Consider the following 23,799-nt stretch of genomic DNA (forward strand, 5'->3'; position numbering starts at 1 on the left):
CTCCCGCTCGGCGCGCTCACCTCGAAGGTGAGTCCGGGCTGGGCCGACAGGGACAACGCGAGGCGGGTGGCTGGGGCAGGGGCCCCGTCGCCCCTGTCGGGGAGCGAGCCCTGGGGGGACACGGGAGGCGGAGTTGGCGGTGGCTTTGCTTTGGGATTTTCTTATTTGTGCCTCCTGCTGGGAGTCAATCCGGCCCCGACGAGCGGTAGAGGCGCGGTGGGTGAAGACGGACTTGGCCGAGGGTTCCCTGCCCTGGGCGCCGTGACTTGGGGGAGATTCCGAGAAGGGCCCCATCGGGAGCGGAGGCCGGGTGCATTTCACGCCCCGGGGCGGCTCCGTGTTGCTGAAGCCGGTCGTCTGAATCTCTGGAGGGAAAACCCCAGACTCAGCTACTTTCCATCTTCCCTACATTTGGGTAGGAAGTGCATTTCAGACTATTTTTTTTAGGTAGAGTTCACCTGGGAGAGAATGGCAGCTTACAAGACTCTTTGTTCTTTGAAGAAATCATAATACATCCCGTGAAGAATGTCATAGGATTGAAGATACAGGAAGCCAGTACGGGTCATTTAGTCAAACCCTCACACCCACCTCCTACTGACCTTCTAAAAGGGGAAATAGATGGGAAGAGCTTGTAAAAGCTCCCGAACAGGGCAGCACAGGACAGGGACCTTCAGCTCCCCCTGAACTCTTGGGTTTGTAAATGAGAGAGTTCTTCTCAAAGTGTAAGTAACCGCAGATGAGACCATAAAGAAGAAAACAAGTCCATGATTGCGCCCTTCTTCACCACAGCCCCTCCCTGCCCAGGGTGGGGCCCAGAATAAGGCACAGATAAGTTAAACTTGGGGTCTGGAGGCTGAGATTCCACCCCAGTGGGGAAAGGAGCGTAGGGCGGTGCCTCTTACATATCTGACCACAGGACCCTGTTTCATTGAAAAATGCAGCCCCAAGTCAGAGTATGCTGGTTTGAGTCCTTTTCTCCAGTTGAAAAGGTAAGGGTAGGTGAGGCTTTGTTCTCCCCAAACTCCCCACTCCCTAGGGAGCTGGAAACACTATCTGGGCACTTCCAGCTTGGAACATACTAGACTCCGTCTTCCCCCTGGCTGCCTCCGGCTCCTCCTGCTTCAGATGTCTAAGCCATCTGCCTTCCTGGCTGGGTTAGGTACCTCCCCAGGGGGCTTAATCCTCTGTGCCTCCGTCTCGCTGACTACATATACCCTGTTGTAACCTCTCTCCTCTCTTCCCTTCCCTCTCCCCTGACTAGTTCAGGGAGGGCCAAGGACTTGTCTCATTTGTCTCCGTATCTCCAGCATCTGCACCCCTAGCAAAACAAAAATAAACGTTCATCAGCCGAATTAAATTGATTGCTTTGTGGGTGTTCAAGTCTACCTCAGACATTGAGGCTCCCGAGAGCGCTGGCCCAGGCCCAAGGATGATAGAAGGAAGCCAGTTAGGGAACTTCTCTGATTAACTAGCCGTTGGGGACATTCCAGTCATGCCAACCGCTTTATTAAGTGAACCCAGGGAAGGGGCATGGTGCAATACCCGCTCTGCTCCCACCGCAGAGGTGGTGCCTGAGGCTTCTGTTGAAGCTGATGGAGCGTAACTCCAGTGTGAATGGAGTTTCATGGGATGATTGGTACTTGTTTGTCTTCGTATGTCCGTCTCTTGTGAACGTTTTTGCCAAGACGACACGTATGCTTTCTGGAATCCTAACAAGGGATGTCTCTGGGTAGTAGGACTCAAAGTGATTTCTACTTTCTCTTTGGTACTGTTTCAGCTTTGTACATTGAACAGGTAACCCCTTTCACATTAGGGGGATAAGAAGGTATTTTTATTTCAGAATTCTTTGGCATGATTTTTATATGATGGCCTAGGTTTCCCTTTTCTTCTCATGAGGCCTTAGGCAAATCCCTTCCTCTGCTGGGACTCATTTTCCCCATTTGGGACTGAGATGGAGGTAGAGAGGGGCCAAGGGGGACCAGATCAGTGTTTTTCACATTGAGTTTCTGCAAGGCTGGGACCCCTCTCCCCTCTTCACTTGGAACCCCGGGTTTTATGTGGTGGAGTTATTTTATTTGCCAGTGATTCCTGGCAAAACACACACACCCACCCAACACACACACCCACCCACCCAAAACCAGTTGAAAGCCAGGAGACTAAAACCCTCTGAGGAAAAAAAAATAAGTGATGCCCAACATGGTGACTAGACTTAATACTGCTGTATTGTATACTTAAGAGTTGCTGAGAGATTAGATCTTAAAAATTCTCATCACACGAAGAAAATCTGTAACTGAGTGGTGATGGATGTTAAACTAGTCTTGCTAGCTGATCATTTCACAATATATACAGATAACGAGTCATGTACACCTGAAACTAATACAGACTTACATGTTAATTATATCACAATAGAAGAAACTCTCTAAGGACACTCTAGCTCTGACATTTGGGAGATTCTTGTTGCGGACGAAATGACACAAAGGACAAGACACACACAAAAGACAGACAGAGACACAACTCCGGCCGGAGGAACAATTCTACTGCAAGCCCCTCTTGCGGTTTATTTTATACCCGGTAACTGGATACAAACTGAAATCTACAAGATGCATTCCTTTACCAATTAAGAGCAAGTAGCCAAACACATTTCAAGGACAGGTGGGAGCAAAGGGAGGAAGCGACCACAACATGTTTACTAAGAGGCCTGCTCACAATTCCAGCCTCCTCCTTATTTCTAAGAAGGGCATGTTCCCTCGTTTGCGAGCGGACCATTAAACTTGGATATTGTGTGCAGGCCTCCTGGCAGAGCATTCTGTTTGCAGGCATGCTTTGCCCAGGCAGGGAGCCCCGTGTGCAGGCACATCCCCGCGTCCCTAACCACGCTTTCCTGTGGTCACTGTCGGGCTCCCACAATTCTAATACCAGCCTTAGAAGGCAAAACTTCTGTCATCTGATCCCACTCAGCCAGGGTCCCTTTAGCTGGCGGAGCACTGCTGACTGAGGTCATACTTAACCCGGTGATGAGAGGGGACCTTCGTTTCCCTGAGACGGTGAACTAACACCGATCCCTCCAGCTTTAATGTTGCCAAACGCAGTCATTAAGCCTGGTGTGGGTATTGAGAATTGCCACCCGACTCCCTTCTTGTCCTCCTTTCTTGGCGATCGAGGGGAGCATAGCATCTTGGAATATACGGGGCTTTTGCATTCAACTAGACCCAGCCTAGAATCCCAGCTCTGCCGACTTCCTAGCCTTGGGACCTTCAGCAAATTACTTTAGTCCTCTGAGCCTAGTTTCCTGGGTTTTCTTCTGTGAGATGGGCCTAATTGCCCCTGTCACACAGAGGACTGTTGTTGAACTGAGATCATGTATAAAGAGCCCTCGATGCCACCCTAGACACCGGATGGGCAAGGTGCTCTTTGAGAAGGGTGTTCAGATGGCGGCTGCATGGTCTGTGCTTCTACGTTCGTTCTTTCCGTAAGGCGGGGAGCTCATCAAGGGCAGAGATGTTAGCCTTTGTCTAGAATGCTGGGCACAGAATGGGGTCAGCAAATGTTTAGGGCGGACAGCTGTGGAGCACAGAGCGGAGACAGCTGCGCCGGCCCCTCCAGGACACACATGGCTGGAACAGAATGGCCAGAGTCCTGGGGTAAGAGAGGCAGTCATTCCGCAGTCTAGTGCTTCCCCATTGGGTTTGGAGGGCACTGCCCAGCGTGACCGGAGAACACCGACCTGTGTGGAACCCCACTCACTTCCACCTGGAGCAGGACCAGCTCCATGATACTCTGCCACCCACCCACCAATGGGCCTTGGGTGAGTCCCTGCCCTGCCTGGCCTCAGTTGGTCCTGGGGGCAACTAATGTCCCTTCCTGCACTTAAAACCAGTGAACTCTCTCCTCTGAGCCTTTAGGGGAGGCTGCTGGAGAGCATCAGGGGCCATGACTTCCATTGCCCTGAACCCCCTGTAATGCAGATTCCCTTCTCTTTCAGATGCATTTCATTTTCTCCAATGAGGTGGTGCTTCTGTTTGATTTCTGGAGTGTCCACAGTCCTGCAGGTAAGAGTTGGGAAGCCTTCTAGCTCTAGGCAGCAGAGAGCCTGGGTTCTCGTTAGTGTTAACGCTCTGTGGGCATTTAAGTGGGCCTGACTCCTCTTATATAAACATTGAGTGGGAGCTTTCAATTATAATTCCATTTGCAAGCACTGCTCTTTGGATCCCAAAAAGGCACCATTATCTCACCGACTATCACAAAGGCCCAGAGAGAGGCCGAGGATGCGGTTTTTCCTCTATTACCAGGGAAGGAACTGAAGCCCCGAGAGGGGAAGAGACTCATCCAGGGTCACACAGCGAGTAAACCTCAGAGCCAGAAGTAGATCGAGACGTCTCACTGCCTCCTAGCGCGTCCCTAGCACCTCCTTCATGCCTGGCGTCAGCTCAGAAACCCAGAGCAGCTGCCGCGGGCTGGGCTTCAGGTGAAACATCAGTTTGCAAGAGAAGAGAAAGGTATGGCTTTGACCTGAAAGGGCAGAGCTGGGCCCCAATTCATGATGGAGGTCTGGTGCAGCTTCAGTAACTGCGTCTTAACAGTAGAATGAAAGTGGCCCACGTGCCCATACTTGCGGGCGTCAATCAAATGAAGGATGGTCATCCCTGCAGCAGTGTGCCATCCCAGGGACCCCAGTCTGCAGCACCCCTTCTCGATGCTTTGAGTCGACCGTGCCCCGCCAGGTGGCCCCCACTCCGAGCCTCTCATGCAGATGCGGTGGGACCGCGGCTGGGATTGGCATCCTCCGGAAGACCTCCGTGCTCCCGTTGACTCTCGCTGCTGGCTGTCAGCGAGGCCCTCGGCGGAGGTTCTTGGCCCAGCCCCCCATCCCTGTGGCGTCTCCCATGACCCCCAGCTTCCTTGTGGCAGGGCTGCTGGGTTCCAAGGAGCGAGTGTGCCAAGAGAACGAGGTACAAGTGCATGGGATTTTTAAGACCTAGTCTTGGAAGTCACAGAGCCTCACTTCCACCTGGATTGGGTGAAGAAATCACAAAGGGCTTCTTGGCCTAAAGGGGAGGGGCTGTGAACCCCACCACTTGACCGCAGGAGTGTTGACATTGTAATTAGAGCTTGTGGGCGGGGATGGGGTGAGGTGGGCGTCTTTGGAAAACAGTCTCTAGCGCAGACACTGTGAAGCCCCAGAAACAAGGTAGATCTGCGTGAACGAAGGGGAGCCCCTGTACAGGGTGTGCCTGGATGGTGACATCAGATGCGGGAGGATATGCAGACGCAGGACGCTGTCGTGCAGACAGAGGCTTGTGTCGACAGCGGGTATCCCTGGAAAGCTGTGGAGGAAAACGCTCCAGGGAGACGACTGGGATTTTCGGGACTGGGCTGGGCTGGGAGACTCACCGTTTGAATTTGCACCAGTTGAATTTGTACCATACACATGTAATTACGGGTAATTTTATATTTTAAATAACCCGTATCTTTTGTAGATGATTTCCTCCCGGGAGCCCAATAAAATAACCAGAGCTGGACCATTTAGTATCCCTCCTGTCTTGTAAAACCGAAGTAGCAATTAGGAGCTAATTTTACACAGCAGCCCTAGTAAGCACTTAATGTTTGCTGTAAAATAACTTACTGGGTTCCCCCCTACCCCCACGATTATAAAAGCAATACACACAGTAGAAACTTTGGGAAATCAGGTGAGAAGAAGAAAAAACTCTCTTATATCCTGAGGCGTCTGGGTGGCTCAGTCGGTTGGGTGTCTGACTCTTGATTTCGGCTCAGGTCATGATCCCCGGGTCATGAGATTGAGCCCGCGCCGGGCTCTGTGTGTGCAGAGCCTGGAGCTTGGTTGGGGCTCTCGCCCTCCTCTCCCTTTGCCCCTCCTCTGCTTATACTAAAATCTCTTTAATATTCTAATCTGCTAAGATAATTATGACTCCTTTGTTGAATCTCCCTTCTTCCAGACTTTTCTATGTACATACTTGTAAACAGGACTTCACTCTACATGCTCTTCCCTTAACAAGCAGTCGTGACGGGGCACCTGGGCAGCTCAGTCGGTTGAGCATCTGACTCTTGATTTCAGCTCAGGTGGTGACCTTGAGGTCGTGAGATGGAGCCCTGCAATGTGCTCTGTGCCGGGCATGGAGCCTGCTTGGGATTCTCTTTCTCCCTCGCTCTCTGCCCCTACACCACTTGTGCCTTTTAAAAAAAAGAAAAAAAATGAAGTCATGGTAGAGAATTGTGTCCCCTGTAGGGAGAGTAGCTAAGGGTGGTAGCGTATGGCTTCTTCACCCTCGGACCCGGCTTTCCCACAGGGCTTCTCTTCCTGATCTCCAAGCCATACCCCAATAGGCCAACCCTTCCAAGAAAGAACTGGAGAGGGAAAGAGACAGTGAAGTTCTGAGCCCACGGCGGGTGGGGAAGATGCAAGACAGAGGGGGCCGGAATGGATTCAGAGGGCATGTGTGGAGGTGCTCTCTGCCGTCTATCCCAGGGGAAGCTGCCAGAAGGCGACCAGCGCTTCCCTGGCCGGGTCTCTGCAACTGGGCTTTGTTTGACAGGCATGGCCCTTTCCGTGCTGGTGGTCTTGTTCCTGGCCGTGCTGTATGAGAGCATCAAGGTCGGCAAAGCCAAGCTGCTGCACCAGGCTGTAGTGACCATGTCCGTCCTCTCCAGCCAGCGGCTCGTTGAGGAGACAGACCAGGATTCTTCAGCCTCAGACTCCGCCCCGGCCGGCAGAACCCGCCTCAGGTAACAGGCACGGTGTGTGGGGAACGGCAGAGTACTCACATTCACCCTGAGAGAGAGGCCGGGCCCACAGGGCATTAGCCCCACTTCACAGAAAGCAAATCGAGGCCCAAGGAAGGACCGGAACTTGCCAACGTGCTTACAGTGAGTTAGTAGGGAGGAGACCTGATGCCCAGGCCAGAGCTCTGTGCACAGCCGCTTGGGAGGCTCAGACCTTTAGAACTCCGGTGCAGGCCTCCGCCTAGGAATAGGGGCGCCCACCCGGCCCCCTTCCAGATCTCAGCAGAATTTCTTAGGTCGCTAAGGTTTCCAAACCCAGCATGGAATCTGCAGCCATCCCTACACAAATAGTAAGAATTGCTGTCGGCAACGGGTCCGTTTTGGTCAAGGAGCTCCCTCTTCCCCCCACTCTCTCCTCCCCATCCCGCTCTGACAAGGCAGCCCCATAGGGACGCAGTTCTGCCCTCTCTCCCCCTGTGCTTCCCGAGCACGGGCGTCTCTACGATACACCCCCACCCTGCAAGGGAGGTGTTCTGATCCTGACTTACTGATGAGGAAATTTCAGTTCAGACAGGTTATTGGTGTTAAGTGGCAGACCTAGGAGCTGATCTGCCACCAAAGCCCATGTTCTTTTCATTGTGATACTGCCTCCCGTAGTAGATTCAGAAGGAAAAAAAAATCTGCCTTACTGAGGATTTTGTATTATCTTTTTATCAGACATGACAGAATACAGGTCTCTTTTTCCCTTTTTGCCTAGGATGCCAGGAAGCTCAGAGCTAAATGTAGTAAAGATGTGATTATCCAAGGCCCCTTGTATAAGGCCCTGTCCCCTGTTGGTTTCAACTAGAGCTCTTTAAAAAGAAATCTCTTCTGGGTGAAGCATACATATTAAAAATAAGCTGGTCCTGTAACTCAGCTGCTCTGTTTCCTGACACCAGCTCCTTGCTTCCAGTTCATTACCAACATTAACTTGGCTCTCCTTTTCATCTAGGTGGTTTTTATGTCACTTTGGCCAGTCTCTAATCCATGTCGTCCAGGTGGTCATAGGCTACTTCATGATGCTGGCTGTCATGTCCTACAACACCTGGGTTTTCTTCGGCGTGATCCTTGGCTCTGCTGTAGGATACTACCTAGCCTACCCACTTCTCAGCATGGCTTAGATGGTGACGGCTATGTGGGCCCTGAGGGCTAGAGAGAGCTGGGGCCCCCTCTTCCAGACATTGAACTTCTGGCCCCATGTCTCTGTTCCTTCTGATGGCTGTTCCTCGCCTCACTCCCAGCTCTTGGAGGCTTTCAGCTGAAGCCAGCACTTGCTGCCTGGAGTCCGGAAGCCACCGCAGCTATCTCTGTCCTCAGCCAGCATGCTCAGGGCCCATGCAGTCGTTTTGTGCCTTAGTAAGGCTTCTGTGACCCGAGGGAGAGTGGAGAGACCAGAACCTGGGGACAGGGTTGTTGAGCCCATGATGACTTATCTCTGTGACTCAAAAATTAAGAATTTCCAAAGATCTTCGAGACAGGGAGATGGGCTCTGGGTGATGAAGGGCACGGAAGCTGGAGTCCTTCTGCCCTCACGATCTGTGCCTTCTGTAGAGGGGCGTCTGCCACTGGATGTCCTGACCTCTTCTGTCTCCGAGGCACGGTGACCACGCTGCCTCCTTTTTCTCACCTTTCTGCCTTTGGGATACATAAAGATTGTCCCCTTCTGTGGATCACGGTAACAAACTAAGATTCTTCATTTTTCCCATTGAACCCCTGGTTGGCAATTTTGCACATTAATACAGGACAAAACTTCTAATGAAATGACTTCATGTTATTCATGCTGGATCAACTTCTGCTGGGAACCGTTTCTCTTTCTTGTGGGGAGAGTGAGTGACCGCAGATTAAAGGCAGAGGAGCAGGACGTATCAAGGCTCCTCACATACCCTCTGGATAGGGAGCTCCTCCCGTCAGAGAGCACTGCCTGCGGGAGGAAAACAGTCTAAGGGCTTGAGGTGTCTGGGGCGGCTTTCCATGGCTCCACTGCCCCCTTTTATCCTGACCGTTCTTTTATGCAGAACAGAGAACCGCACTGAATATTCAATACTTAATGTTTTCTATTTATTACTTCCTGCTCGGCCATAATCACCTGGTGGGGAAACATGATTTCTTTCACTTGAAATGCTGGGGAAGCCGCGGGGGGCGCTGACCGCAGATGCAATGAGCAGTCAAACCAAAGCATTACATTTATAGACTTAAGTGGGGCTCTCCAGATATTTCACTTTACAGAAAAGGAAACCAGAGATCCAGGGAGGGAAAATCACTGCTGTATACTGTAATGTCTATGCTCAAGTACCTCACGGGCCAGATGAACGACGGTCTTATGCTTTGGGGATTAAAAAAGAAATATACGTGTTAATAAATACATATATTTTAAACAATCTGTGACCATTCTTGTGTTTCTCCTCACTGAGACAGCAAGCACACGCCACCCCATCACTGCAGGAGCTGAGTGGGGCGAATGCGTCTGGTAGTGCCGCTGTAGGGCTGTCCCGGCACGCAGTCTGTCCATCTGCTATGAAGACAGCTCTGTGCTCAGGGAAGCCAACCCTGAAACGCCGTGCCCTCAGGCAGACACCCCGCAACCTTAGCTTCCCGACAGTCATTATGTTCACAACAAATACTGACCGGAGGCTGCCCCATGAGAAAGACAACAGTTTGTCACACAGACTGCGAAGCACCTTCTCCCCGAGGCCAAAAGCAAAAGTACATCAACCCCCCCTTTTTAATTTACAATGAAACCGCGACAGAAAGTACGTGGCGCCTTCAGTACTGACCAGTGCAACCTCCCCACCTCAGCAGGAGCTGGCAGGCTGCTCTGTGTCAGGATGGAAGGAAGGTTTCCAGCGCCCAGGGCACTGCGGAGATGGGCACTTCCATGGAAGACCGGCACCCTCCTTGGTTTGATAGGGTCTCAAAACATAATACGCATGGGGCCTGAATAGCCCAGAGGGCTTTTAGAAAACCTATGCTCCAGGGAAGCTAGTTAGACTGAGCATGTGGACGTGCTTCAGGCCCAAGTCACAAGAGGTGGCACCTTCTCTATCTTGGATTTTTAAAAATTGAACAGACACCTATCTAGTGCTTTTTACATGCCAGGGTCCTAAGCACTTTGCAGTATTAACTCATTTAACCTTCATGACACGGTAGAAACTGTCCATTTTAGAAAAGAGGAAGCTGAGCACTGAGAAGTTCAAGAAAGTCACCCAGCCCGTGAGTGGCAGCGCCAGGAGGCAGGGCCAGGCAGCCTGGCCCGAGTTCCCTTATCAGATGAGGGGAGGCTAAGAGGGAACTGGCTAAGACCACCCGATGCCCAGTGGCACGAGGCTATGACTGTAGACCACGGGGACTGAAAAGCCTGTGCTGTGTATCTTAACCACCACAGGACAGAGATTCTGTTTTGGGAGATCTGGGACAGGGCCCAGGAGCCTGTATTTCTGACCGGCACCACCACCCTCTCCTCCCAACCCAGTGGTGGTCGCCACCATGGTGGACAAGAGCCCGGGCTCTGGAACGGGCCGGCCAGGACCAGAATTCTCGTTCTCCTGCTTCCTCGCTATGTGACCTCGGACACGGTAATTTACCTCCAAGCCTCAGTCTCTATAAAATGGGGTAACTGTCTTCTGCAGGGGCCATGGAGAGGAGACAGTCTGCGTAAAGTGCTCCACAACAGAGCCGAGTAAACGGTACTTCCGCCCCCCAGCCCCACTCACGGCAGACAAGCCCCAAAGGGGCCGTCATCACAAAGGATGGTGTCGGGCCATCGGAACTCAGGAGCCTCTCTTAGAAACATTTTAAACCGGGGGACGTTTTTATTAAAATTATTCTTTTTGAAGACTGGTTGCATGGTCTTTGGAGTAAGTACAATGACCACGTATACTTTGTCACTACTCTTCTTGGCATTAGTCCCGGCCCTGGAAGCTGCTCTCAAAGAGAAGAATCCGGGGCGCCTGGGTGCCTCAGTTGGTTAAGCTTCTGATTCGAGTTCGGCTCAGGTCACGATTTCAGTCGTGAGATTGAGCCCAACATCGGGCTCTGCACGGAGTGTGGAGCCTGTTTGGGATTCTCTCTCTCCCTATTCTACCCTCCCTACCCCTCTCAAAATAAATTAATAAAAGTGAAAGGTCAGTCCCTCCGGTGCCATGACGAATGACAATGCAGCGTTTGGACCCTCCCCACTTCTGTGCACTGCTTCCCAGGGTGCAGGACCCAGTGGGCTGGAGCAAGCAGACGAAATGACGTGTTCTCAGATAACCACGATGCCCCTAGCCTTCATGCGGCCGGGACGAATGGGGACAGCAGAGTGGTGACCTTCCTTGAAAGCCTGAATTCCGGGGTGCCCAGGGAGCGTCACACTGCTTTCCTGCGTGTTAACCGAGCCAGGTCTGTTACAACTCTTCCCCTGACACCCCCAGAGAGGAGCGCAGCCTGCTTCAGAGCCAAATTCAATCTCTCCCCAAAAGCTCGTGTCAAGTTTCATTGCAGACATTTATTTGAGTTTTGTTAATTTCAAATATTCATTGACCTCTTGTATCAGACTTAAGGCAGAGAAAAGATACATGTCCCAGGACTGCAGGCAAGGCTGTTTACCTGGGTGCCACCAGGGAGACCTCCCCTGAGGCGACAGGTCCTGTTGCTGGTGCACAGTTGAGCATCAGAGGGCAGATCAGTCTGAGTTAGTGAAGAGAATAAAAAGCTTGCGAGAGGACGGGACTCTCATAGGTGACTGGCTGGAGGCAACCCACTAGCCCGTTCTCCCAACGGGACACTGAGGCGGGATCCCAGCGTTGTGAAGACAGGCTCACGTTCCTCTCGGACCAGCCGGGCGGGGCGCTCAGAAGCTGCCAGACTCAGATATCTGCACTGCTGTCCTCAGAACGCTCACCTTCACCTCCCCCTGTGGCTCGTCTAGACCCGGGGCTGGCTGTGCAAAATCGTCCTTAGGGAAACCTTTGCACCAGTTTTCTGGGGCTTCATCCCAGCCAGTCAATGTCATCGTCATCGTCATCATCTCCAAAAAGGGGTGTTGGGGGCGGGCGTCCCTTCAAGCTCTGCCAAAACAGGAAAGAGTAGTCAGTCCTCACTGGTCCCTGCACCAGACGGCCTTCCTGCCTGTGTGAGGGGAAGCGAACCCGGCTCCGTGTTGGAAAGGAGGGTGCTGGTTATGGTTTTACTAAACAGTCAACCCCGAGGCCAGCAAACCTGGGCTTCCAGATAAAGCTGAGACCAGCAGGCAGAGAAGGGAGGCAGTCTTCCAACACAGACACGAGAAGACCAGCTTTGGCTAACTTTGTCATTTATTTGAGACATGTGTACTGACTGGACAGGTTTCTTCTCATGCAGTGACTTACATGTTTTGTGTGGGAAAAGCAGGGTCAACAGGGGAGAGATGGGAGAGCAGGAGGAAGAGAGAAGCAGAGCAGCCCTAAGGGGAGAGACAAGACGCAGGAAGGCGAAGGGAGGCTGGGAAGAACACAGCTCTATTTGAGAAAACATTGCCGTGGCCTCTGGCGGCCTGTCTGGTTCTAGACGTGACCCCACCACTTGAGAGAGTGGAGTTCGGAGGCTTGGCCACATTACCAAGTGGAGATTCCAAGAGAGGACGAGAGATGAAGAAAGCCTAGGAGGACAGGGTCACAACCTTGATCTCACTGGCCCTTTCCTCGCCCCCCCACCCAGGTAGAAGGGAAAGGGGGATTAACAGGCTATGGAGGAAGTTCCTCTACTTGTCATGACTTGAGCTCCTGGCCTTTTCTTCTGGATTGGCGGGACCCGGTCCCATGGGGACAGCAGGGGTTGATGCTGGAGAAAGGCCCGCACAGACCACCCCCTACTAGGGCACTTCCTGCTCTGGGCTACTCTCGCCCAGGGTCGGTCTTCATAGGACCGGCCGAACAGAAGGCAGCGTGATGCGTCAGGGGTCCCGTCAGGGGTCCCGGAGCTGATCCCATCCCCACCACCAGCTAACAGACCCTGTATCTCTCTCTGGGCATCAACTACGTGATCTCTAAACTCTGCGAGTAGTGAATAAAATGTGGCCCACTGCTCCTGTTTTATTCGGGCCCTCCATTCACCAGCGTTGTAACCTTGAGCATGTTATTTACACTTGCCGAGCCTCAGTCCTCTTTCCTATAAAACAGGATAAAGGCGCCTATCTCACTGCATTAGTAGGCGACTCAGTGAGAATGTCTGTGAGGTTTTCAGAGTACCCCGGAAATAGGAAGGAACTTGACAGTATTCATAGTAATACTTATAATATACTGCTAATTAAACACTCCAACGATATTTAGGGCAGATGCTGGGGATGCTCAACTGGTTTTTTGTTCTTATTTCTAAGTGCAGCATTCACATGCAGAATCCTTGGATGAAAATGTAATCCTTGGGAAGAAGGCTGGGGGGGGGGATGGGGAGGGGAACGGCGTGCGTCCCGGAGGAGCAGCAGGACGGAAGTGTTCTGGTACACACAAGCCCACTCCTGGCTCTGCCACTCGCCGGCGTTCTGGCAAAAGGCACGGCCCACTCTGGCTGACACGTGGGGGGAGAACACGCGCCCCCAGCCGCCACCGCAGGTTCTGTCCTTGGGACGGGCTGAGCCTGAGGCTGGTGTGTGTGGTCCACCCACGCCTCCTCTGGCGACAGCCCCATGAGGGCAGCTGAACGTCCTAGTGTCCTAGTGACAGTAGGCGTCGCACAGTGGGGACAACAGATGCGAGAATCGGGGCTCTGACCCAGGCTCCACGGGCAAGCTGCCCTCCAGCCACCACCCTGGAGCTCTGCAGAGCGAGGCTGTCTTCTGGCCAGGGTGTTGTGGAGACAAAACAAGGCAGCAGCTGGGGAGGCAGACAGGCTCAGACACAGGCGGCTGTAGGAGGAGCCCGGCTCTGCCACTAGCCCCCCACCCCGTGGCTTTAGGTAAACCACCTTTCAGAACCTCAGTTTCTCTGTCTACGAATAAGGATGCAAGACAAGACCTTCCGGGTCCCTTCTGGTTGTAAACGCAGTCTCTGAGCAGCCCTGCGGGAACCCGAGGCCTTGGCGTGCTGGTGCGCGACTGAGCAGCGCAACCTCCTTCCCTGACAGTAGAAACCAATCCCGCGTGGACGGAGATTGTGCCCCCTTTTCAGGAATAAAGTGGTATCTGCCCATCCCCCCTCTGCTTACAGAGCTGCCCCCTCCCAGCCCCAAGCCTGCTCCCACAGGGCGCTGCACACAGAGCCCAGGGCGTGGGCCACCCACAGGCTCCGGTCCTCTTCTCAGAGCCAGCAGGGAAGGGCTCCCAGGTGGTGGGGTGAGGACTTGGCGGTGCCTGGGGTTCCCTTACCACCTCATCTTCATCCTCCTCATCAGGCTGTGCTCTGGGCCTTGAAACTTTCAGAGTTGCCTCTTTAAACAGTTCATCTTCTTCATCCCCAGAGAGACTGAAGGAAAAATCAGGAAAATCAAGTCATAGACAATATTGCTGTTCCCATCCCAGCCCACAGCGCCCACGAGGAAAGAACTCAGTAGCTGTGGTGACCACCCAGGACTCCTTCTGCCTCCACACTGGCTTCTAGTGCTCCTGACTCCTTTCATAACCTACAGCCAGCGTGACCTTTTAAAACTAAGACATCAGGCCGTGTCACTTTTTTGCTTAAATCACTTTAATAGCTTTTCATGGTACTTAAAGTCCAAACTTCTAAGAGTGATACAAAATCTCACATGCTCCCTACTTCATGCTCCAGTCCTGGGTTAACACCACTCTCCTACCTACTGTGCCTTCTTTAGTTCTGTGATTGCATCATGTCCCCTCCTACCACAGGGCCTTTGCATGTGCTGTTCCTGCTTTCTGCAATCTCTTCCTCCCACTCCTGGCATTGAAGGCTCCTTTCCATTCTTTAGGTCCCAGTTTAAACATTGCCTTCTCAGAATCCTTCCCTAACCTCTGTATCTAAAGTAGAATAATTCCCCCTTTATTCTCTGTTATAATAATTTCTTCTTTTAAGCACTTATCCTACTTCTATAATACATAAATACTGTTTGTCTTCCCCTAGACTATAAGCTCCTTAACTCCAGAACCAAATCCGTCTTACCTACCACCCGATCACAGTGCCAACCACAGAGCCTCTCACATTACATAAATGAATGAAGAAGTGAATCAGAAAGTCCATCTCTGAGGACGAGTTATCAGCCCTAGAAAAACCAGCAGCAACCTGCACATGCAGCCGCCTTGTTCTGGAAACTGCTGCGCAGACGTACCTGGTGTGCTGAGAACAGTGGCTGGGCCTGCCTGCTGCTCCAACAACTGGAAAACCCGCCTCTGTGCCCCCCGGCTCCCTACAGGGAATGGCAGGGCTAGCGACATCCTTGTCTTCCTTGAGCTCTGGAGGCTGAGGCTCTTCTCCGGGACTTCCGGACCCCAAGTCTAGCGGGTCCCCCTTCCTGGGGTATGAAGTCAGGGACGGTCTCGTGGAGCTTTCTGGCTCCTCGACACAGGCATTTTCCAGTGGGCTGGCAGCAAGCGTCTCCTCGCACTCAGAGTCCACGACTACAGGGCCCGGAGGCAGAGGGGGAACTGAGGTCGGGGGCCCCAGAACTCTCTGGGAGGGGATACCAGTCAGTTCAGGTGAGAGGGACACCTCTTTTATCTCTGGAAGCGCCTCTGCTTCTGAGGGCTCCCCATCCCTTCCCTGTACCCCTTCCTGGGGAGTGGGGAGGGCCCGAGGGGGCGGGGGTACAGCCTCCCGGATCGCCTGCTCCGATGACAGTGAGGGGGGCTCCTGCGTCTCCCTGCTCAGGGGCGCTGCAGGCGGTCCGGCACTGCCTGAGACCGAAGGTCGCCGAGGCCGCTCTTCTTCGTCCTCCTCCTCTTCTTCACTGCTGCTCTGTCCCTTGTCTCGCTCGTGTTGGCTTAACAGCTGAAGAGTCACCATCTGCTCAAAAGCCAAGGAGGAGGAGATGATCACTAACAGGAAAAGAGCAGGCACTCCTATGGCTTCTGGCCCTGGTCCCTATTTACACAGCTACACAGCTATCTTCCTCTCACAGGAGGTGCCCTTATCTATCCAGATAAAAGCCATTCCAATTATCCCAAGTACTGATGACCGGTCTTGAATACCTTTGAAATTTATGATCCCTTAGAAGGTACTTAAGCAACCAGATACCCGCTTCAATGAAACAATCAACAGCCGGCCACACCTTGATGGTGTTCATGATGGTCCCCAGAACGGCCCTGCCGTTGTAGGATTCCTCCAGCTCAAACTCTCCCCGCAAGGACTGGAACACTTGGTTCATGATCTTCTTGACCTGTGTGGAGACGTGAGGGGAGCACAACACACCGTATGCCACCGGAACGGAGTGATTAAGGGGCTCACGGAAACCCTAGAGGGGTTGGGAGCACGGAAACGCGGCCTCCTGGAACCAATCGGGCAACACAGCTGGTCATGAACCAAGACGCCGAAGGCTGTCCCTGTGCGGAACGAAGTTAAATAAGGAGCAGCGTTTGCTGGAAGGGCTACTAAGGACAGGTGAGCTGTGGCACGTGTGCCCACAACTGCTGAAAGAGCGTTTCTTGCTGCTTCCTCCCACCGTGGCCACCTGGAGCTGCTGGGGCTGTGAGGATTAGTGGTCCCGGCTGCTGGCCACGCCCCTCACTCTTGTGAATTAGAGGCACTTCCCTTATCTGTCAAAACCTCAGGTTAGGGCCCTCTGGGGTTTGCCACCAAAGTGCCAGGCTCCAAAGGGTTAATTTTGACTTAAGCCAGACAAGTGGTGTATCACTAAAGTCAGAAAATAGAGCTATCAACACAACAAACTGGCCACTGAATGCCTGCTACGCTCATCGACCCCGATACGACCTGGGCTGATTCTTCGAAACACTCACCTTCTCTGAGGGGTCAGCGGCAGCAGCTGCAACCCCAGACACGCGGGCCTTGTTCTCCAGGACCCTGGCGGGCTGTTCATTTTGCTCGGTCAGGGCTGTGACTTGGGCCTGGAGGGCTAGACACTGCAAAACAACCAGACCGTGGCCATGGCCTCGGGAGCCTGGACTGCCAGGTCCAGTCAGGACACACAGGAGGACGAGAAGCGACCTAAGCACCATGTTAACCTCAGGAAGGTCTGCGGGTGTCCACAGAACCCACCCACCCCAGGCCTGCTGACTCAGGGCATTCTATTTCCTCGTCACTCAGTCTCAACTCACAATTTCATCTCCGCTTCCTCGGTAGGGCCACTCGCACTGTTCTAACCAGGTCAAGAGCATGACGAGAAAAGGGGGGAGATGAGTCCAGGGACGCACACATATAAACACCGGTCGTTAGAAGCAGCCTGTTCACCTGTAAGACTGCCTTCATCACCTCTGGGTCCAACATTTTCAACTAGATACTGTAAGGAAGGAGAGTGACCTCCAGATGTGGGGACTCTCATACCATGGCCCTAAGCGGTCTTCCAGCTCTGTCATTTTTATGCCAAGCATGCCAGCATACCCACGCCCCATTCCATCCGTGTGCTTCTGCCCAGGCTGTGCTGCCGCCCTCCTCACCTTCCCGAGGCTACTTGTCCATCTTGGCTCTGCTCTCTTAGGCACTTCCTCTCTGGGCCTCCCAGCACTCAATGCTGATCTTTGTCTCTCTCTGCCTCCCTTTCTTGACTAAGATTCTTGAGGGCAGAGTTCTTTGTAAGCCCTTTCCCTAACGCAGAATCTAGAGTACAACTGGCACTCAATAAAGATTTGCTTCATAAATGATCAAATAATGGAATTAAGCACCTTCCGGAACACTAGTGCTGCCTTTTCTTTTTCTAGGTCACAGACCTATCATCCCAAATCAGTAAGACTACTGATAAACCAGAGAACTGAGCAAGCGTGGTTCGGTTTTGGTTTTCAAGCTATTAGCATCTTTCAGGTGAGAAGGATTTACAAGCCTCAGCCTGCTCGCCTCAGATTAACTGTGCTGACTAAGCTGTCCGGCCCAAGGGAAACACCTACCTTTTCCTGAAGGCGGAGCAGCTCCTGCTGGCCGGCGTCTCTCTGCGCGCACACTTCCTGGTACCGCTGCCGGTGTTCATCCTTGGCAGAGGCCAACAGCTGTTCGCATTTTGCCTCCCACTGGGTCTGCAGCTCAGCCTGTACAAGAGACAGCTGCCAAGAGAATGTAATCCCCGGGTCCTGGGGGAGGGCAGTCGCGGCTAGGGAAGCGCATCTTTCATTAGGCAAAAAGAATAATCCACTAGCCCAGACTTCACAGGAAGACGACGATTTGAAAGACCCTGATAACTTTCAAAGTAAATGTGCTTTCTAAACCTAGGTACGCAGATGTCATGGGTTGTCAGGATTCTAAAAGCTACTGCAACCAGATAAAGGTGTGACTGTCCAGACAGGTCACGAGAGGACAGGGCTTTAATTGGATTATACTCTTCAGAGTCTGAGCCCAAACCTTTACAGGTTCAGAAAAAAGTCTTGACCAAACTGAGGGCACAAATTCAGTCAGCAGTTAAACAGACACACAAATGTGAATGTATGAACTTATAGGGAGAAAGGTCTCTGTCAAGTGAACTAGAGACGGAGGTGTGTCCCGCCACCGTCCCTGGCTTCCCTGACCGATTCCCCAGTAAATCCCTTCTTCTCAGGGCACATTTCCAAAGGGCTTCAGGTCCCCGTTACCTGCTCCACAGCGGCTTGATCTGTAGACACCCGAGCCTGTTTCAAGAGCTGCCGAAGCTTGTCCATTTCCTCCTGGTAGGACTTGCGGATTTCATCGATCTCCTCCTCGGCCTGACAGCGCTCTTGAGCGGACTTCTTCTTCCTCTCAGAGAGGTTCTTAGGGACAAGAGAACCAGGGTCAGCTCTAGCTGTCCGACAGAGGATCAGTGCAGAAGGTGGTGACACCGGTGGTAGTTTTGGACCTTGCTGGGTCCTTCTGGAAACAATTCAACGTTAAATTTAGGGGCGCCTGGGTGGCTCAGTCGGTTAGGCATCTGACTTCGGCTCAGGTCATGATCTCACAGTCTGTGAGTTCGAGCCCCACGTCTCACATCGGGCTCTGTGCTGACAACTCAAAGCTTGGATCCTGCTTCGGATTCTGTATCTCCCTCTCTCTGCCCCTTCCCCACTCACGTTCTGTCTCAATCTCTCAAAAATAAATAAACATTAAAAAAATAAAAAAAAAAAATAAATTTAATTTTCTGTCTGTATTTAACATTCTCAGCTACTGGGTGAGAAAAATTGTGACAAGAAGTAAGGAAAACAAGAATGGTTTTATATAGTATTCCATTAAGAGATGGTGAACATCTTAACAGTGGTAAGGGTATAGGGAAGTGGACACTTTCATACCTGCCAGTAGGAAAATACACAGGTATTCTCTCTTTGGATGGCAATTTAGCAGTCCTGTGAAAGGATTTCAGAATATACACACCCAGAAACCTCACAAATTGCCATTTATCTTAAGGAAGCAATAAATCACGTCCACAAAAACTGTGATACAAGGGTGGTCACTGTAGTGACATCTGTAATAATAAAAAACTGAAAACAGCCAGAAAAAAAAAAAAAAAACCCAGAAGGAATTAGGTTAAAAAGGGGCGCCTGGGTGGCTTAGTTGGTTAAGCGTCCGACTTTTGCTTAGGTCATGATCTCGCGGTTCGTGGGTTCGAGCCCCGCGTTGGGCTCTGTGCTGACTGCCAGCTCAAAGCCTGGAGCCTGTTTCAGAGTCTGTGACTCCCTCTCTCTCTGACCCTCCCCTGCTCACGCTGTCTCTCTGTCTCTCTCTCTCCTAGAAATAAATAAAACATTAAAAAAGAAAATTAAAAAAAAAAGGAATTAGGTTAAAAAAAAAACAACTGATAAAATCATAAAAGACATAGAAAATGAAGACCAAGATTTATCCCCTAAAAAGGCACCAGGCAACAAAGGCTTTACAAAAGAGTTTTATAGAAATCTCAGAACCAGTTTGTTCTTTTCAGAGTCCGGAGTGCTAACCATTACACCAGGAACCTAGTTTGTTCTTTTTGTATTTAAACTGTTCCAGAACAGAGAAAAAAAAGAGGAATGCTCCCACTTTGTTCAATGGGGCTAGTTTAGGTTGACCTTAAAAATTTTAACACAACAAAAGATACTATAAATACTAAATAACACTTGCATCATCTATGAGGGACAAAGGATTAACACCCTCAATAATGTTCATAAATCAAATTCATATTACAACAGGAAAGAGCAAAGGACATTAAAAAGACAATTTACAAAAGAAATACAAATAAGTATTAAATATATGAAAGGTTTACTAACAAAACTACATATTAAAACAAGTCAGCATATTGTACCTAACAGACTATAAAGACTGGAAAAATGGAGACAGGCCGAGGTGGAAAGAATATAGAGAAATGGGCTTACACAGTGCTGGAAGTGTAAGCCGGCAAACTCTTCAAAAATAATCTGGCAATGTGTATTTTAAAACTTCAGACGTGTAGCATTTCCTGTGATCAAGCAATCAATTTTATGGAGATGCTCAAATAAATTCACAAAAAATAACTCTATAGTACAAGCATGTCTACAGGAGCAATGCTTCAAATTGTGAAAAAATAGAAATATAAATATCCATCAACAGGTGAATATATAAATTATGGTATAACCTCACAGTAGACTATGCTGCAGTTAAAAGGAATGAGAAAGTTCTCATTCTTATTAGTATAACATCCACGATGTTAAGAAAAAAAAAAAAAACAACACTCACCATGATCCTGTTATAGTTAAAAAATGATCAGTGTACATATATGTATGCTTAAGTGCAGGTGTTCATGTTTCATACACACAGAAAACAACCTGCACGGATAACCATGTGTTGTTGATAGTTGTTATCTCTAATGCTTGAGACTGGAGAGGAATAAAAGATAAATTTTATTTTTGATTTCATACTTTTCTGTATTACTTGTATTTGTTTCAATGAACACATGCTACTGTAATTTTTTTAAAGGAAAATGAAAAATGTTTGTTAAACAGCTGATCCTGGCCACCTGGGTCCAACAGAGAAACTTCGCTAGTAGAACTCACCTTTTCCAGAGATTCCTTCTCAGCTCGAAGATCTGCCAGCTCGTCCTCCAGGGAGGTCACCTTGAGCTCCAGCTGCCTCCGGCTTTGCTTTTCACTTTTGAACTTGGACTGTGCTTGCTCAGAGGTTTCCTGGAGCTCTGGGATATAACAACAGAGAGACTGGCCGCTGAACCAGGGCTCAGGGGCATCGGGTATCCCGGCTGCTCCTCCAGAGCTGCACCCCATGGTCTCCCAATTTGGCCACAAGAGCACCCTGCCCTCACTCCCTTCGGCACCACCTCACTGACCAGCAAAAGGTCTATCAGGTCACGAACCAACTCCCCCACCGACCCATGCTCACTTCTGTGTGCGTCACTTTCTCCGCACACAAAACTGAAAGGAAGCTTCTGAAGCAGTCCAAAACCACTGTTGAAATGTAGCATGCCACAATCCCATTGCATTGGCTCAACACGCTGAACCCATCTTTATTTAGCTTTAGTCCATGCCCTGTCTCACCGTCCGGGTAAGATACTCCCAACTTTCCTGGTAGCTGGGACTTTCTGCCCAGAGTTTGCTTTTAAAACATCAAATAGGGGCGCCTGGGTGGCTCAGTCAGTTGAGCGTCGGACTCTTGATTTCAGCTCAGGTCATGATCCCAGGGTTGTGGATGGAGCCTTGTGATGCGTTCTGTGCTAAGCATGGAACCTGCTTAAGATTCTCTCTCTCTCCCTCTCTCTCTCTGCCCCTCTCTCCAGCTCATGCTCTCTCTCTCTCTCTCAAAAAATAATAATAAATAAAACATCAAATGCTTAAATAAAGCTATTTGTAATATTTCTTAGAGATGTAATGCCTCAAACTTACGTTTGTTGGGAAAATTTTGAGACCCTTAGGGCGCTTTTGAAATAACTGTCGTAGGGCATCACCAAAGCAGAAAAGAAGATACGTGCACAACATTCAAATCTCAGACTGCCCCTCGGTGCACCCAGGGGATGCTCTGAAAGGGAACGGGGTTTCTCCAAGGTATCACTCTATCGACCGACATCAGCATTTTTAGCTCTTTGCAGGCAAGCACACTTCGCTTCTTCCAGCTGCGCAGCTGCTCCAGCCACGCCCCACCCCCGGTCTGGTCTGGGCCTTCCGCATTTGTTCTGTCCGCGAGGTGTGTGGATTGGCTCGCTGGTCTTCACAAATCCTCTATTCATGGCCCCGTGCCTTGAGCAGCACCTCTGTGCCAGGCACTGAACTAACGCTAACTGGGAGGAAAGGACTTTGCAAAGATGAGTAAAACACCATCCTCGTCCTCCAGAGGCTTGTATTCCGGGAGGGATTATGGACGTGTAGACTGTGCTGGTCTAAGGCTAACTCTGATAATGGGCATAATAACATGCTTAGATATAAAGCATTTTAAAGGAAATCAAATGCTCTAGGGAAAAAAACAGGAAAGTTTCTGAAAGAATAAATTTTGGAGAAGTGGAGGCAAATATTGGTGACAGTGGATACACCAAGTCCAAAGAGCAGGGAGAAAAAACAAGACGAGAAGCACAGGAGGCGCTGACGCCGCAGGGGGCGGGTCAGGGTGTCTAGAGCCAAGATGAACTGAGCGACTTAAGAGGAAGGAAGCCAAGCTGGAGGGGCCTCAAGTGCCAGACTGAAGGGCTGGAATCCACCCTTGAAAAAGAAGGCAACCGCCACAGGAAGCATTTCTCCCTTCAACTTCCACCAAGTCACAAGATGGAGGAACCCATGAACTCCTCCAGGGCCATGAGCCAATCATAAGCACCAAAGGCAGTGAAGGCAACACTGGCCCAAACAAACTAGAAAAGTAGCTGCTGGTCCATCCAGATGAGGAGTCCCTTCTTTAGTTGTCCTTTATGTCCAGCAACCGTGTAGGTTTAGACGGGCCTCCTTTCATTTTTGCCTCAGTCCTTCCCAAACAAACTTCATGAGCGTCATGCCAAATGGATTGGGAGGAAGGACACAATTAAATTCCTTTTTTAAATTATTATTATTATTAGTAGTAGTAGTAGTATTTATTAAGTACACTCTACCCCAATGTGAGGCTTGAACTCACGACCCTGAGATCAAGAGTCACGTGCTGTTCTGAATGAGCCACTGAGGTGCCCCACAGTTCAATTCCTTAAGTTTAAGTGGCAGAGGTCCCAGCCCCTCTGCCGAGGACGCACCTGAGAGCTCTGCCTGCAGTTTGGCGAGCTGGCCCCTGAGGAGGTCAGTCTCCTTCAAGCTTTCTGTCAGCTGCACCTGCAGCTCCGTTTCTCTCTTCTGGTGAGCGGTCACTTTCAGCTGCAGACGAGAGACTTGCGCGGTGGCTGCTGCTAACTCTTCTGTCACCTTGGCCTGAACAGTAACAAAGTATGATGCCACTTCAAACATGAGTGTCCCTGGCCGCCAAGTGATGACCCAATCGCCCACACTCTATGCTGACTGAACTGGTAGGAAGGGAGTGAAGGCACCCTCGACGTGCATTAAACCAAAAGTGAGCCTTCAATACGTGTCTCTGCCCCAGGAATTCCCTTGCAGAAATCTGTCCTTAGGAAGCATTAGGCAAAATTACATTTTGCCATGAGATCTTCAATGCAGATTGTTTACGGTTGCAGAAGAATGGGAAAATAAAATGCTGGGAAATGGGCTTGATTAAGCAAATTGTGACACGTCTATCCTACAGGTAACTATCAAGAACGGGGCTATGAGAGAAGACTTTGGGGACTGAGCCAAACCTGCTATTCAATGTTACCAATCTGATACATGAGAAATGGTACCCCTGCTCGTTTTCTAACTTTTCCAGGATAAACATGTATTTTTTTTTTTTAATAAGAAAAGGATCTTTTAAAATTTAAACTGAATGCCTTCAACAGCCTTCCGCTTGTGAGTGAGCAGTCTCTCCCTGGCGGTCCTGACCACCGGCAGTATTAGGACAGAAAGCTCGGCCACGTGAGCGCAACCACGCCGCGAGTTCTCGGAAGAACAGAGCTAAGGGAAAAAAAGGAAACGCTTCGGGTTTTTTGAGTGCTGAA

The 23,799-nt window shown here is 50.7% G+C and overlaps 2 protein-coding genes across 4 annotated transcripts in view; one reads left to right on the plus strand and one right to left on the minus strand.

The window, feature by feature from the left end:
• The first annotated feature begins 8 nt into the window (after positions 1-8).
• On the plus strand, positions 9-9,155 carry SLC31A2 (solute carrier family 31 member 2). Its single transcript, XM_077769896.1, has 4 exons — positions 9-27; positions 3,983-4,049; positions 6,552-6,741; positions 7,730-9,155. Exons 2-4 carry the CDS (start codon positions 3,983-3,985, stop codon positions 7,896-7,898), a joined length of 426 nt encoding a protein of 141 aa, XP_077626022.1. The 5' UTR covers positions 9-27; the 3' UTR covers positions 7,899-9,155.
• Positions 9,156-11,243: 2,088 nt separating this feature from the next.
• FKBP15 (FKBP prolyl isomerase family member 15) overlaps positions 11,244-23,799 on the minus strand; it is a 54,020-nt gene continuing 41,464 nt past the window's right edge. For 2 of the 3 annotated variants that reach the window (XM_077769899.1, XM_077769897.1), the window contains exons 20-28: positions 22,951-23,122; positions 20,789-20,925; positions 18,410-18,565; positions 17,735-17,887; positions 16,634-16,756; positions 15,949-16,056; positions 15,010-15,683; positions 14,096-14,192; positions 11,244-11,825 (exon numbers count right to left, since the gene is read on the minus strand). In XM_077769899.1, coding sequence (XP_077626025.1) covers positions 11,748-11,825; positions 14,096-14,192; positions 15,010-15,683; positions 15,949-16,056; positions 16,634-16,756; positions 17,735-17,887; positions 18,410-18,565; positions 20,789-20,925; positions 22,951-23,122 — 1,698 coding nt within the window. In that variant the 3' untranslated portion in view covers positions 11,244-11,747. The remainder of the gene's footprint in view (positions 11,826-14,095; positions 14,193-15,009; positions 15,684-15,948; positions 16,057-16,633; positions 16,757-17,734; positions 17,888-18,409; positions 18,566-20,788; positions 20,926-22,950; positions 23,123-23,799) is intronic. The other variant, XM_077769898.1, reaches the window with a different exon arrangement.

This window comes from Crocuta crocuta, unplaced genomic scaffold (genome assembly GCF_008692635.1).
Source record: "Crocuta crocuta isolate KB4526 unplaced genomic scaffold, BGI_CrCroc_1.0 scaffold95, whole genome shotgun sequence".
In the NCBI taxonomy this organism is placed as follows: domain Eukaryota; kingdom Metazoa; phylum Chordata; class Mammalia; order Carnivora; family Hyaenidae; genus Crocuta; species Crocuta crocuta.

Bases quoted from the DNA above. Each gene is read 5' to 3' on its own strand.
- SLC31A2 (XM_077769896.1), top strand. From the start codon at position 3,983: ATGCATTTCATTTTCTCCAATGAGGTGGTGCTTCTGTTTGATTTCTGG. The intron at 4,050-6,551 runs GTAAGAGTTGGG...TTTGTTTGACAG, and splicing joins GAGTGTCCACAGTCCTGCAG to GCATGGCCCTTTCCGTGCTG. The intron at 6,742-7,729 runs GTAACAGGCACG...CTTTTCATCTAG, and splicing joins GCCGGCAGAACCCGCCTCAG to GTGGTTTTTATGTCACTTTG.